The 13,620-nt window shown below is 44.0% G+C and overlaps 1 protein-coding gene across 1 annotated transcript in view; it reads left to right on the forward strand.

Moving 5' to 3' along the window:
* The first annotated feature begins 121 nt into the window (after window positions 1-121).
* Window positions 122-13,620, forward strand: part of LOC106885936 (laminin subunit alpha-3-like) — a 65,682-nt gene continuing 52,183 nt past the window's right edge. The window contains exons 1-2 of the mRNA XM_014938460.1: window positions 122-376; window positions 6,423-6,575. Of these exons, the coding sequence (XP_014793946.1) occupies window positions 122-376; window positions 6,423-6,575 (408 nt within the window). The remainder of the gene's footprint in view (window positions 377-6,422; window positions 6,576-13,620) is intronic.

Here is a 13,620-nt window from a genome sequence, read left to right on the forward strand (position 1 = left end):
GGCAGGGGGCGGGCGGCCCCCCCCCCCGCCTCTTGCCACCGCCCCCCATCGCATCCCAGCCCGCCCACCGCAGCTATAGGGCCCCCCCCGGGGGGGCTGTGAGGGCAGAGCCCGGCGCAGGATGGCGGCGGCGCCGGGCTCCCCGTTCCTCTGGGCGCTGCTCCCGCCTCTCCTCACCCTCTGCCTGGCGGAGCCCCCCGGCTCCCGGGGGACAGGGCTCAGCCTCCACCCGCCCTACTTCAACCTGGCGGCGGCAGCCGGCATCTCGGCCACGGCCACCTGCGGGGAGGCGGCTGGCGGCGGCGGCGGGCGGCCGGAGCTGTACTGCAAGCTGGTCGGGGGGCCGCCCGCCGCCCCCCTGGGCCGCGCCATCCAGGTAATGGGGCCGCCCCGTGGAACCGGGACACCCCCCACACTCCCCTCTCCAACCCCCGCCTTCCCCTGACAGCACCCTCCCCATCCCATGCCATCTGGGGGGGGTGTGTCACTGTGGTGTGTCCTTTTTGGGGGCGTCCCGGCCCCTCCGGGGGCGCTGGCCTTACCTTGGGGTGCGTGGCCTCCTAAAATCGAGGCGTCTGTAGATGCTGCGGGACCCCACGCGGGGAAGCGCGGAGGCAGGCGGAGGGGGCTTCTGCCCCACAGGTGTCCCGCCACCCTCTGGAGGGGTGTGTGTCCCCCCCCCCCATTCCGTCCTCGCTGTCACCCCCCGCCTGCAGCCCCGCAGCCGCTCCCGGGGATGCAGCGGGAGCCGCTGGTCCTGCCGGGGCACCGGGAGGTGGCTTTGGGAGCGGTACCCACGCGGGGTTTTGTGGTACCCACGCGGGGTTTGTTGTGTGGCTTCAGCGCTGGGTCCCGTGAGAGAGCAGCGTGAAGCTTCTGGGAGTAAAAGCAGTGAGGTTTTTTTGGGGCGGGGGGGGGGATGGATGGGGACGCACTCCACTGGTAACCTCCTCCCGGCAGAGTGGGTGTCTTTCCAGGGGTGGCAGGAAAGGTTGTCCGGTTGTAGTTGGGTGGCTTTGTGGCATTTTAGACATGCTGAGTGTGAGGCTTAGCATCTACACCTTGTGGGAGAAAGCTGGAGATTCCTTGGGACTCTGACAGGGAGTGTAAGCACGCAGCGCAGAGAGGATGGTGATGTTCTCTCCTAAGCACACAGCATGAGGTTGTTACACACGTTCTGTGCCGGTTGCAAGAAAGACAACAATAAATGGCAAGGCTGCTGGCAAAGGGTTAATGGAAATGTATCTTTCCTGTGGTAGAAACTTGTATGAACATGTCCTTTAGAGAGTAAGGAAGAAGTAACAATGCTACAAACTCTGTGATGTACTCCGACTGATGTTCAGTATCAGCTTGATCAGAACTTTGTTAGAGGGGGGACTTTCCTAAGGCTTCAAACCTTCCAAAGTTGTTGTATTTGTATTCTCTCTTAGTGGGAGGAGAAGAGAGCCAGAATTAAGCTGCAATTTGAAAGGGATTTGGAAAGCTTTAAGGTCCACTTTCTGACTCCAGGCAATACAGAAAGAATGCAAGTGAATTTTTAGCATCTTGGAAGAAGGATTAGCGTTTTGAAGTCTTATGAAGTGTTTGTATGTTTGACTAGTGGAATAACTCTTAGTATCTGCTTTCAGAAGAGGTTGCAATGGATAAGAGAGCTTTTCTTCTTGTTTTTTAGTGGGGACAGATGCTCAAGAGAGGGGGAGAGGACTAAGAGGGTGCAGTGTACGCGCTCTGTCTTGTGCCAGAAGGGAGCATGCACCATCACGCAGCCTGCCCTCACAGTTCATTAGGCAGCCACAGCCAGCAGTGTGCTTTGTCCTTAGCTTCTCTCTGCCTTGCTTCCCCCCACCACCACCGTGAGACCTCAGTTTACCTTACATCTGTGTAGTGCCCTCTGTCATAGAGAGCTCAAAGTGCTTTGGAGATTACAGGCTGAGTAACACACAGTTTTACTAATGGGAAAACTGCATCACAGGCATTACGTGCTTAAACTAAGGTTACAAAAAAAAAAGGTTGTGATGATCAGGAAACTGCTTGGTCCTCTGTTTCTAACACACCTCTGAAGTTTAGGCATCCCTCCCTCCATGCTGAACACCCATGTTTAAAGTTGCCTGAAACAACTGTGCCACCAGGTGAATAGCAAGACCGGCAGCATGCCATAGCCCACTGCTGCAGTGAAATCTCATACTAATGGAAATATAGAATTGTCTAGGTTGGAAGGGACACGTGCCTTGGAATATCAGAAGTCACAGCATAACAAAGATCAGCTAAGGCAAACATCAGATAAGCACCTCAAGTAAGCAGAGCAAAACCTGTTGTGTGGTGCACATGGTCATTGATGGCTTTTGTAATTGTTCCCTTTGTATACTGACACCCAACTGGAAATGAGGGCTTGCTGTATGTAGGAAGAGGCTAGGAAGGGGGGAGTTCCTCTTGTTAAATATTTGCCTTACGGGTCCTAGGTTAGAGGGCAGTTATGGTTCATGCCTGATGCAAGTTCCCAAAAGGAGGACTGATAGCTCAGCCCTGGCACAAGGAGGCATGTTGTGTCTCCTGCAGCATTTGTGTAAGCACGGGCACAGCAGCGTCTCTTTCCAGTTCTAACAAAGCCCCATTGAGATACATAACATGAATACTTCTGTGGTTTACCAGTTGTGGTCCAAGAAGGGTTGGAAAGTCTTTCAAAAGGCCAGGGAAATGCAGCCACGGAGAACGCGATAACAGCACAATGTCCGTATTATCCAGCCACTCCACCTCGCGAGTTCAAAGACACTGGAAATGAGAGAATCTCTTCTTTCATGGAAAAGTGGAGAGAAGTGCATTAAACTGTTAGAGAAGCTGAGCTTACACAGAAGGATTTTAAATCAGCATAACTATTCTCATGTTGTTTCTTAAGATTCTGAGTGAAGGTCACGTGGCTTTTACATGAAGTGATGGGTGTAATAGCCACCATGTCAGGCCAGTTCAAGGTAAAGCAACGCTGTACACTTGAGTCACTAATTTTTGGAGTCTCTGCAAGGGTGGATTGCAGCTGTTGCTCTTTAAGAACAGGGAAAATTTGGAAAGGTGATGTGAAGGGTGATCTTCATTCAGATGAAGGGAACAGGCAGCTCTGCTGCCAGTGCTATCCCAGGCACTGAAAATAAGGCAAAGAGAAGAGTAACCCCAGCTTCATTTCCTCTGCTCTTCCATTGGGCTCTCTTGTTCAGCTTGTCGTTTGATGATGTGTCTTTTAATGAAGCCTGTAGGACCTGGGAAACCCAGAAAGAGCGTTTGGATGTTGTTTAAAGCCCTTCCAAGGGCTGCTCCATGGGGTGGCCAGTCCCTTCACGGGCGGCTCAACCAAGGCTTGTAAGGCAGCACTGGACACAGTCTGTGGAAAGCAGTACGTTTCCCTTAGTTAGCACGTTGGCAAGCAGGATAATGACTTAATAAGAGCAGCGTTGAGTGAAGAGATGCACTGCAGCGTAATCTGTTTCAGCAGCTGATAGATGAAAGGCATGCCTGGCTCTGCCTGCCAGCAGTGTGCGGGTGTGAAGTTTAGCTGCATACCTGTCCTGCCCTGGCAGCGGGCGCAGATCTGCTAGGGATGGAGCCGTGAACAAATCCTTCATTGTCGTTGCTTTCTATAACTTCTGGGCAAGGCATTTTCACCCCTGTGTGTCTCTCTGATCCACGCCGGTGTATTTTGGCAAACTCCCTCATTGCAGTTCCAGTTTTCTCCTTCGCTCAGGAGAAGCAGGGAAGGGATGGTGACAAGGTCACTGGTGATGGCAGACCTGCCTGCCTGGTGATCTGCAGCCAAACTCAAACTAAGTCTCCAGGCCCAGTCTCCTGGAATGGAGACAAGCCCTGTCGCAGACCGGCTGAGCGTGGCGTGCCTGAGATGCTGCCAGTGGGAAGCAGGGAACGCGGCTCTGCCCAATAACTTGTTTTCTTTCATTATTTTTTTTTGTTTTGCTGTCTTGTTGGCAGGGTTGCTGGAACGTATTTTAAATAACTGAAACTCCAGCTGTTGTGATGAAATTCTTAGAATTATGTGTCCCAAAAGAAAAAAAGGTGGTATCTTGAGTTCAGATCAAGTGCTCTGGTATACTGAAATCACATAGGTGTGTGTAAGTGTTAATGCTTGCATTTAACACTCCTCATTGCTTTCTGTTCATTCAGCCTTTCTTCGAAGCTGTTTCCAGATCGGAGCTGAAACTACTGTGGCAGCAACTGTTCCCTGTGTATTTCCAGCCTGATCATCGTGAACATGAATTTAGATCTAAAGACAATGTTTCGTGCACGTTATGAAACTACTTAGGACAGTTTGTACTGTTGTAATACGTATGTCAGAACTCCAAGTATGCATTTGTCAGGAAAATCTTAACTGGGAGGAGGCTCTGATGTGGTGGTAACTGCAGTTGTTGGTGCACGGATTGATTTCTCAGTGTATTGATTTTGTAGATAGTGACACGATGGTCTTTGTCCTCACTGTGGAAACTGGCAGCGTTGCCTGTAGCTGGCACGGGCTGGTGTGGTGTCTGCTGCAATGAACTGTCACTGGAATGGAGTGACATTGCCACGGCATATTGTTGTCTGTATGGAAACCATCTTTTCTAATAGGGCTGGAGGAGAATTGTTTTATGACCGCAGATGTGGTTAACCAACCTGTGCAGATTTAGTAGGTCTCTAAACAACTCAAGAAGTCTCAAGAGTTAACCCTCAGCCAGGTTGAGGTTGAATCAGAGCAGCTAAGAGGAGCCATGACTTCTGGAAACAATGTCATATTCTGGGCTTTCTGGAAGAGTAGGATGAGGATGGAACCATTGCTAGATGCAAATACTGAAATTATTATTACTGATGCAAAAATATTCAGTGAACGACAACTTTCTGTATTTGAATGACACAAGATGGTGTATTTGTATCACATGAGAATGATGTAGTAGTTTCCAACCCATTAGTAACTATGGCAGATGTTAAACAAATTCTGCTGGAGATAAACATCTTAAAATCACCAAGCTTGCAAGACTGAACCCAGCAAGAATGTGAGGGCCCTAATGCTATTCCTTTATTAAAAGTGGACGAGTATGGTTGCTCCAGTTACTTCACACTGGTTAGTCTGACAGCAGCAACAAATAAAATAATGGCAGTTATATGGGATTCTGTTAATACTTAAAAGGAAGGAATATGCTTCATGCCAGGCAACATGGATTGTGGAAACAACAAAAGTTTTGTCACATCTTTTTGATGAGAATGCTTAGTTGATAAAAGGAATGATGCATGTATTACCTTCTTTAAAACATGGGGCCAACACAGTGTCAGGAGTTCACAGACTGAATGGATTAAGCAATGCTCCAACTGAAGTAACCATTAAGAGGGTACTGCCATTCAATGAAGTATCATTTTTCTTTGGGGGTTTTAGAAAGATCTGTGCCTGGCATAGTTTAGCATTTTCACTGATTATCTTCACCCAGGTGACTGGAGTAAGAAGTGAATGGGACAATAAAAAAATTCCTTAAATAACTAATAACAATGCTTCAGCACTAATCTTAGTATACTGTAAAATGCAGTTTCTTGAAGATAAAAATACTGCTTGTAGGGTAAGCCAAGATGCCAAATTAAGAGACAATTGGGTTTCCTGAAGTTTATTCATCGTTATTGTACAGAAGAGTACAAAGAGCTTTAGAGACTATAAAAGAGAGATTATCAGTGCATCTCCAGAGTGTGGCTTTAGTTGTGAACTGGAAATTGGGTGGTAACTTCTGCAAATGAAGATACAATGAGATTCTTTAAAGGGAAGCTGAAAGGGAACAGTCTATGGGATCCATTGCATTTGGATGGATCCCATTGCATCTATGGGATCCATTTTCCACAAGTATTTGTTGTTGAGAAGTCTCTGATTAAGAACGTATTATAGTGGCATGAAAAAAATGAAAGCAGTATTATAAAATTGTAACACCAAACTTATAGGCAAGTAACAGGGTATTTTTTTATGGTTTTACTAATATCAGGCTATGTACATATGTGGATATTTCTCAGTCTTGTAGGAGAATTTAGGATAATTTGTGTGTTGGTCTTAATCCAGTTTTCAGAATCTTTGTTTCATTCATTTCCTGCAGACAGCACTGCAGGCGTAATATAGGTATTTTCACCAAAGTATCAATAAATTCACTAATAAAGAAAGACTTCAGTTTCCTTAAGGAAATTTCTGAAATTTTAGTTTGTAACATAGAATTTAGTGTGTTTCAGGGTATAAATGTGTAATTTAATTGCCAGGGGAATCACTTATGCATTAGAAATTAAACTACATAAGGAGAGAAACAAAATTTAACCCCATTTTTAGTCAAAGCTCTAGTTCCAGATCTCAGTTAACAGCAGCATGCGTCTGCAGTGCATAAGATTTCAACTAAGACTATCTTTTTTAATTTATTGTGTTTCAGGGACAGTTTTGTGATTATTGCAATGCTGCTGATCCCAGTAAAGCTCACCCGGTCACCAATGCAATTGATGGCACAGAGCGCTGGTGGCAAAGTCCTCCTCTTTCTATGGGCTTGAAGTACAATGAAGTCAATGTCACTTTAGATCTGGGACAGGTAAGTGCATGAGCTGTTGTGTGAGGTTTGATCGTTTCTTGCATTTGTATACAAGCTTTGCAACTGGGAGAGATGTTTGAACGGAGGATTTCAGCTTCCAGCACCATCCCTTCTTTTGTCTGGTTTATGTTTTATATTTTATTACCAAGTTACCTTTATTAATCTTCCTTTGGGAATTTTGATGATGTTCTTGCTAACAGCGTCACAGAGATTCAATGACTTTTTGCTTTTTTGCACAGATACTGTAATTTGTTAACCTGAGGTTACCAGAGATACTGGTCAGTAGAAACTGGGGTTCTGCCTTCCCTTTCATATTCTCCTTTTCCATGGGCCCACAGAGAGAGATATTTCATGCTCCCTTACCATACACATGTTTTGAGAATAATGTTTGGAGCCTGCTTTTGCCTCGGGGGTCTTTCTGGTTTCTCTGTCATCCAGCAAGATCTTCAAGACAGACAGTTTCTTAGAGCAGAAAAGTAATGATAACATGGTCTGAAGGGGAAGGGACAGCAAAATCAGTGTAATATGAGTTAGTAATATGACAGTAACATGAACACCTGTATTTCCTCTGCAGGTGATAGGCAAGTAAAGCCTCTCTATCTGTAATTTAAGTCATAGGGATGGATTCTCAGCTGCCATAATTTGGCACTGATCCAGGGAAGTTAGTTACACTCAACAAGTTCACTCTAGCTGAAATATATGGCTATAAATACATGATGGGGGCTGCAAAATACACATATACATGTATATTTTGGACAGTAGTAACTGCTTATTGACTGATTTTGCAGGACAAGATTTTTGTAATAGGCTTTCAGTTTAGTTAACAACAAGGGGAGAAATATATAAGGAGAAAAGTTTCTCTGTGAGACTTCACTGCCATCGTGTTGGGGATCCACGTGCAAATTATTTTACCTCTTCTGTTACATGGAGTTTTAATGCTCCTGTCCTTCACATGACCAGAATGGCTCTCATTTTGAGGGTATCTTAATTCAGGGGTTTTTGATCCAGTATACCAGCAGTGCAGAAATGCTAGACAGCTTAAGATAGAGAATATCAATAGCTAAACTAAACTACTGTGATTTCTGAATTTGCGTGTCTATTAATTAAATTAATCACATGCCTGTTTTCTTGGTTCCTTTTCTCTACTGTAGCAAAAAGGAAAGGACCGTTGATGAATTTTCAACGACAGCATCCACGTTACCCTAGCACACAGTGGTCGGACCTATCTCTGAGCTGTGTTGCTCTTTCTGTTACACTGTAGAGTTGAGGGGTGTTGCATCCCCTGGTGCCTTGTGCTCCTGTGGAGTTGCTCAGTCATTCCTCCCCAGAAAATGGTAGGGAAGTGTCTCTTTCAGGCTGGGCATACGGAGTAGGGACACTGAGTGGAGAGCCGGGTGGTGTGAATAGGCATGGGAAGGCAATTGCTTCCCAGTAAAGCAGACCTTACCTTCTGAGCTGCTTGCATCTGCTGTGGTCTCTGCAAGATGCGGGACTGGGCTGCAGGCTGTAATTTGTCTTGCGGTGTAGTCCAGCGTATTTGTGGCCAACACTTGTGCATCATCATCATCATCCACTTCTATAGCGCACTGCTCCATCCAAAACTTCCATTCCCACTTGTTAGCTTCCTTGGAGGACCTACTGGCAGACGCCTTATCTTCTATGTGTTGAGTAAACTTCTGAGAAACCTCCTTCCTTCAGAGGAAGGATGTAGACTGCGTGCCCTGTTCTCATGGGACTCCTTGGAGACCAACCTCTATGTGCTAAAATTCTTGTAGTTATTAAAGGATTTCTCAGCAGGAGGTTGCCTGTTTCTCTTTCCTCTGGTACAACTTGGAAAGGCAACTCTGAACTCCCTTACTTGGAAGCCGGGGAAACCCAAGACAAAGATCAAAATTACTTCAGGTCTTGTGATCAGGAAGGGATAATTTAAGTTGGTGGATGGATGAGGGCAGGATTCATGTGATTATTTTTTTTTTTTACTTTATTTTTTTTCACTTCACAGACATTATCTTGTACCTGTGTCCAGTCAGTTAAACCTTAATCTGAGGATTTGTTTGAACTCAAGATTCACTTTTGACATTTTGCCTAGTAGTCTCACACCCCAAATTCATACAGTAGTGCACAATACTAATAATGGAGAAGAAAAAGAAATACTGTGACGGAGGAAGTCTAGTCAACCAAACAGGTAAACATTGGGACCCCAGTTCACCTTACCCTTATTTCAGGGTCCTAAAAATTAAGAGCTTAGTGTATGTTAGTCATGCAGACTTTATCAGTAGTTGACAGAAATGGAAATTTTCAGAGTACAGTTCCCCCCTCAAGTGAGCTGAAATGAAGGTTTTAATTCTTAAGGAAGAAAAATTGTTCTCAAAGTTAGATGTGTGCCTAACTACCTTGCAAAACCACAGGTTGTAATAATGAAAATATAGGGATGCAGTTTTTGTAACTGAGTAGTTGTCCCGTTCTTTATTTTGACACAAAGCACCTTTTTCTGCAAACAAAATACGGAAAGCTTTTTGCATGTGCAAAACATGGCAAAGAGGAAGGTACACACTCATGCAGGGAAGCAATGACTGAGTTACAAGTTGGTCATCAAATACGCACAATTAGAGGAAGCAGAACTTAGTGCAATGTCAAAAGCTTTTCATTTGCTCCGTTCCTGCCATTATATCTTTAAGACTGAGAGAGAAGTCCCAGTGGAGCCTTTTGACATGGTTTGATGGCAATGTTCGATTGAACGGTTGCACCATGATGGAAGTTTGAGTGCTCACTGCCATGGAGTTGGAACAGAACACCCACCTGCTGCTGCTAGGGGTGATTTTGAAAGACAAAACCCCTTCAGGATGTTAAATCTTTTTGCTAGTAAAATGCTCATTCTGCTGTACTTTGTAATATGAGAAAAAGCAAAAACCTTAGAGCAAAAGCCCTGCTTTACTTCTCTTTCTGACTTTCTGTACTATAGTTACATTTCTAATCAATCACCGTCCTTCTGAATAATAATTATAATGTTGATCCCTGAGGCAGTCTCTGCATCTTGTTAACATACCTGCTTATACTGTGGCTATTCCTGACTTGTTTGAAATATTTGGATCAAATGAAGTCTCATTTATTCCTTTAATTGGTCCTGATTTTCCCAACTTAGTTTTCAACATATTTTAAACTTCTGAATCCGGCATGTGTGACCGAAGTTCGTTGTCCTTCCCCTGACTCTTTGGATTGCCTAACTTTAGCAGGTGTGCCCTCATCTTTGGCTTTCCTAGTGGCAGGTATTACAGTAATACTCCCCCAGGTATTTTTCTGAACTTTGTCTTCAGAAGTAGAAGATGAAGGTTCAGGATAACGTGATAGCATATGATGAAAAATAAATGTTATACTTGAAAAAGTGTAGCCCACAAATTTTATTGTTGCTTTTAGTTATCTGTCATTTTACTGTGCTTTTGTGGCAATAATACAGTGCTGAAAGACTCAGGCTCAGTGAAGTCTTGTGCATTATTATGTTGAGTAGTTCTTGCGTAGTGATATTATTAGTCACTGTTGTAAATTAAAGGCACACAGTGGAATGTAATGTCCAAATTAGTACTTTTATTAGGGAGGGAGGGAAACTCAACCATAAATTTAAGATAAGTGGTATGGCCTGTAGAGGACTTTATACTTTTACGTTATCTGCCAATTAAGGCATGTAAACAGTTTGTAAAAGAGCCTCGCAGTTTAGCAAATCTTCTGAGTTGCTTTTATATGGTAGATATTTCTTGTGGGTTAAATTTTTATATTTGATAGTGCTCACTTATGTCCAGAGCTTTGCAAACAGTATTTTTTGTTGAGAATATTAATCAGGTCTGGCTAATTGTTGTGATTTGTTAACTTACAAAAGATTGACATAATTTCTTAAAATGTGTCTAAAGTTACAGGTAATTTAATTGTCGTTCTGTAAAATATAAAATGTTCTGTAGGCCTTTCTTCTGTATGGAGAAACTGTCAAGTTGTTGGTGGGAGATGTATCATAAGCTGAATTGAACTGTGGTCCCCAAAATAGTAATTTCATTCATTGTGTCTGACTATTGAAGACTTTATATTACTGCTCACCCTGAAATTAGACCAAGCTATGGTGTGGAGCTGTGTAACCTTGATCATAAAACTGAGAAGCTCTTCAAACTGGGGCACTTGAATCGCTGCATGAAGCTTCTGCAGTCCTACTGAACTTTCCCAGCAGTGACCCAAAGCCTTTCCCCTGGAACCACTACCCAGCTCTGCTTCTGCAGCGTCACTGACCCCTGCTCTGCTGGTTTGGTTCACAATGGGGAGAAAAAGGGCTTTTAGGTCTGGGGAAGGTACAATATTGTCCTTGCAATATCCAAAAATAGGGATGCTAACATCACAGAGAATCTCACGTTGCTTCGTGCTAGAGAACTGTGGTTCTGAGCTTTTCAGTTTGTGCAAGAAGCTGATTTGTGATTCTGCCACAAAAGACTATGCTTTGAAGTTAGTTGATTTTTGCTCATACCACAGTAAGGCAAATCTGCTTGTGAACTCTAGATTAACACAACTTGCAGCTGTCTGATAAAAGCTTCTAAAAGTTGTATCAGGTAATGGAAGCTCCATTTATTCCTTAGTCACTCTGCATGCAGCTCGTTCTGACCTGAGCTGCCTGCCCTAATCAGGGGAATACCCTAGCTGCATCCTTTCTTACTCATATATTATCCTTTAAGATACCGTCAATGTCTTGTGTTTTCTTAAAGCTTAATTAAAGACCTTTTGAGTGGCTCAGTAGTTTTTTTTCTTACATTTGCAGTGATAGATCTATGTCACTGGCTATAAAATGTATTTTGGTATTAATTTGGTATTATTCTCAAAACATACAGGAAAAAAATCTTTCAAGTCTTGCTCTTCTTAACTTTCCTGACACTGTCCTCTTCCAGTTCTTCTTCAGCATCCCTTTAGGCAGGTCTTTGTTCCCACTCTGATCTCATTTCCCTCAATGTCTATACTTCTCCCACCTCGTTCCTACATGTTACTTCCATTTTGTGATATGTTGTCCTAAATACCTCACTTTCAACTCAATACAGGAGAAGCAGAACCTCTGCTGATAGCCTCCAACCCTCCATGCTTGCCTGTGCTTCCTTCCAGCACTGACAGTATTACTGTATTCTTTTTACTTTGGACTGTAGCCCTCATAAGGGATGTTTATCTCCTGGAAAACTGAGGTCTGAATAGTACAAATGCTTTCCCATATGAATAGCTTCAGTGTTCTGTGAAGAAACAGGCCATATGTAAGAAATAATTATGAGCATTGAGTTGGTCTTTGTCCAGCTCCCAATGGAAAAGTGTCTGCATGAGAAATTTCAGGATAATAACTGACAACCATTGATGTACTTGCCTGCAGCCTTGGCAGAAAGACCAAGGGCTGATTGAACCTGGACAATGGACTAGCCTTTCATTTCTGGAAGCGTTCCTTCCTTCCAGAGTACTGCCCGGGGAGTATGGAGAGCTTCTCCCTCCTGGTCCTGCCCATTGACTGGGACAGAGAAAAGACAGCCTCTCCAGATGTGTCAGTGAGGCACATGTGTGGGCACTGACTTACATAACTAAATATGCTTTTTAGCATCAGTGGCTAGTTAAATGAAAAAGTGATACGAATACAACATGTGCAGGGCTAACTGAACAATGATGGGAGTCCTGCACTTATTCCTGCCTTCTGCACCCCGGACTGTGCAGCTGGCATGCAAGGAATGACTTTGGCTGCCCAGTGGGAACCTCTCCAGTCACTGTTTACACACTGTTAGCATTGCTGTATACATATATATGCAGTTAAACTGGATGGAACACCTTCAGTGGACCTAATGCCTCTTGGATTTTCTCTGCACCTCTGCTATAACTGCTTCCCCAGATACCCAGAAGAGTAGCTGACGACTGCCAGAAAGGCTGGGTCAGCTCTCTCTAGTTGGCATTTTGTTGTATTACAGTTTCATCCGCAAAATACTTTGTTGAGGATTACCAAATACAGTCAGGAGTGTTTTATTAAGTCTATGGATCTGCAAGGGTGTCTCAAGTCCTACTGAGAGGTTATTGAAGAAAGGAGGTGCTGTCCTTTTTGCAACCACAAGAAATCAAAGCCTTTCATTTTAACCAGAGTACATGGGATTTTTATTTCATTTAAATAGATCATAGAATGGTTAGAGTTGGAAGGAACCTTAAAGATCATTGAGTTCTAATCCCCCTGCCATGGGCAGGGACACCTCCCACTAGAGCAGGTTGCCAAAGCCCCATCCAGCCTGGCCTTGAACACTTCCAGGGATGGGGCATCCACAACTTTTCTGGGCAACCTGTTCCGGTGTCTTACCAGATCGTTATTTTTATGTCTTGGTCTTTGAGAAAAATAAATTATCAAGACATTAAGGCTTCATTACATTACCAAATGTGCATGGGACACACCAACCCTGTGAAATCAGGGTGTTTTAGAACAGGTGTTACTTCCTTGGATCCTACTCCTGCATTGGTCCATGCCTGAGAAGTTTAGTTTAGGTACTGAATGATCAGCAGATTTCTGCATCTTTCTCACTTTCTTTATTAACGTATCCAGCAAATAGAGAAGCAGGGCATCTTTCGCAGAGGTCCTTCAGTGCAGAGACCTCAATATCTTCTGCCTGATCTGCAATGCTAGCCCCAGTGATATTACTCAGGATAATGCCTGAAGCCTAGAAGAACAGTCATACTGTGTCCAGGGAAGTTTTGGTGGTGTGGATGTATCTCCTAATACAGTCTGAGGAAATACTATTGTGCTGGAAACAGCTGTTCTTCATACTTCTATGATTTAGATTACATGAGGAGAGATTATTGTTCTTATCTCTTTGAACACATCTTGAGGTATTCTGTATACCTCAGATAGATGATCTACCTGGCTCTAGTTGTGTGCTTGTAATCCGCACTCCAGGAATTTTTACTCTTCATGAGCCAAAAAGGGAGAGCAATCCTTTGCTATGTGTGCAGTACACAGATGCACATTTGTTCAGAACATAGCTTGTTTTTCTTTTGTACTAGTTTATGTCCA

The sequence above is a fragment of the Calidris pugnax genome, unplaced genomic scaffold (assembly GCF_001431845.1).
Source record: "Calidris pugnax isolate Ruff unplaced genomic scaffold, ASM143184v1 scaffold13, whole genome shotgun sequence".
NCBI lineage: Eukaryota > Metazoa > Chordata > Aves > Charadriiformes > Scolopacidae > Calidris > Calidris pugnax.